Here is a 1,968-nt window from a genome sequence, read left to right as displayed (position 1 = left end):
AGACTTTTTGGCTGATCTAAGATTTTAAAACTTGGTAAGATGGACAGTTTTTGTAGTGTTGTTTGTAGCATAAATGCTACAGAAAGGAATAAAACCACAACAAACCCGACCTGCGCCACCTCATGACGGTTCCAACCAAAGACCAGGTCSACAAAAGGCTCGACACCAACTTCCAGACGAAACCTGATCACATGCGACGCCCCCTGAGCCAGCTTCTCCTGGACCTCGTCCGGTCGCAGGTGACGACACCTGTTGTCGTACCTGTTGAGACGAGAAAATGCTCAGCTCCTCACCTCTGACGGGAAACTCAAACTTCTTTCAAACGTTTCTATTTCAAAGATATAATGCGGGAAAGATAGATCCGTTTCTTGTTACTTTGGAGCCTGTCCAGCTCTTAGAGCCTCTTTTTTGATGAGCTCCAGCCTCTGGGGACTGCAGAAACAGTAATAGGCGTGACCGCTCTCAACGAGCTGCTGGACCGTTTGCCTGTAGAGGTCTAATCTTTGAGACTGCAGGTATGGACCCACAGGCCCCCCTCGACGAGGACTTTCATCTGGAGGTAAACCTGCCGGAGACACGTGTTAAAGTAGAACAGAACACGACTATCAAAAGTCTCTCACATTAGTTTGTGCAACTATAACATTTAAATAGAAACTACTGCTACAACTAGACAGATCACTAGTAAGGCAGTACTGATCATTTTCATACCATGGTATAACCTTTTACAAAATACTGCAGTATACAGTATTACTGGGAGAAAAATAGTGTGTTGTGTGTTGACTAATTAACAATTAAAAATAGCATGTACATGCAAATAACTGTCCAGTTTTCATTGCAGCCTTGAAGACAACTGGAGCATCACCTCACATGACTCATACTGTTATAATTTGTATACATCATCACCATATTTTAATACCGTGGTACACCTAAATGCTTTCATACTGCTCAAGCCCACTCACCAGCCCACTCCAGCATGTCCTCTATGGACTCTCCTGCTCCCGGTACCAGTCGGYTCTGGTCAGTGTCCTCCAGTCGCAGGATGAAAACACCTCCATACTTCTTTGCAAAGATATAATTGTAGAGAGCAGTTCGGAGACCTCCAAGGTGCAAGAAACCTGCAGAGGCGGATTACATTTTTAACATACCCCTGCTATAGAAGGGTGAAAGGAAGTAATTAAAGTTTTWAAAACTTGTGAAAATGTGACTGTGYGCCGGCGTTTCRTTTTTAATSAATCCAAACCCCAATGTGTTCGAAGATAAACTCAGGGCTTTTCTTGATCAAAAATATAATCCAGTAAAAATATATGTTAATATGTGCTGCTAAAATAAATTGCAGAAAAACCCCTCATTAATCAGCCATGGCTGTGCACGTAGCAGCAGTATGTGTGTGCAGTGCTGGAAAACAGATTTGCAGAACCTATACTGATCCCTGTTCAGAGTTGAGTGAACAAAAACTAAATTAACGAAAATGATCAGGTACTGGTCAGAAAAAGAGAGAGAAAATACAGAAGAGGAAAATGAAAAAAACATATCTCTGACCCCTTTCCCCAAAATTCTGACATTTTTCTCAGAACTCTGAGATTAAAGTCAGAATTCTGAGTTTTATTTCTCAGAATTTTAAAATTCTGAAACTAAAACCAAAATTTAGGGGAAAAATATACTTTTTTGCTCTGTGGCCCTAATCCTCTTCGTAGAAAGCAGCCAAAGACCAAACAAAGCCCTCTGATAGATCTAGAAAAAGCCTGAATAAATACTGATGAAAACCATTTGGCTTTGGAGGAAACTTGAGATTTTGATCATAACATAAATGTAAAAGTCTCAGAGGGAGACTCATTCAACCAGAGCTAATGTTGTGTCTGAAGGATATTCAGTCATGACACAACATGGATTAGATGACACAACATGTAATAAGTTTATGTCAGAGTTTCCCTCCCACAGTGCATACATGGGAGGGGGTATGTTCAGACC

General features: G+C 41.2%; 1 protein-coding gene across 1 annotated transcript in view; it reads right to left on the bottom strand.

Moving 5' to 3' along the window:
* ears2 (glutamyl-tRNA synthetase 2, mitochondrial) overlaps positions 1–1,115 on the bottom strand; it is a gene marked incomplete at its 5' end in the record, with an annotated part of 5,751 nt that extends 4,636 nt beyond the window's left edge. Inside the window, 3 exon segments of the mRNA XM_014015842.1 lie at positions 111–261; positions 376–565; positions 960–1,115. Of these exon segments, the coding sequence (XP_013871296.1) occupies positions 111–261; positions 376–565; positions 960–1,115 (497 nt within the window).
* Between the last annotated feature and the right edge of the window lie 853 nt (positions 1,116–1,968).

Source organism: Austrofundulus limnaeus, unplaced genomic scaffold (assembly GCF_001266775.1).
Source record: "Austrofundulus limnaeus strain Quisiro unplaced genomic scaffold, Austrofundulus_limnaeus-1.0 Scaffold135, whole genome shotgun sequence".
Classification (NCBI taxonomy): Eukaryota; Metazoa; Chordata; class Actinopteri; order Cyprinodontiformes; family Rivulidae; genus Austrofundulus; species Austrofundulus limnaeus.
This window is presented reverse-complemented; position numbering and strand designations above follow the sequence as displayed.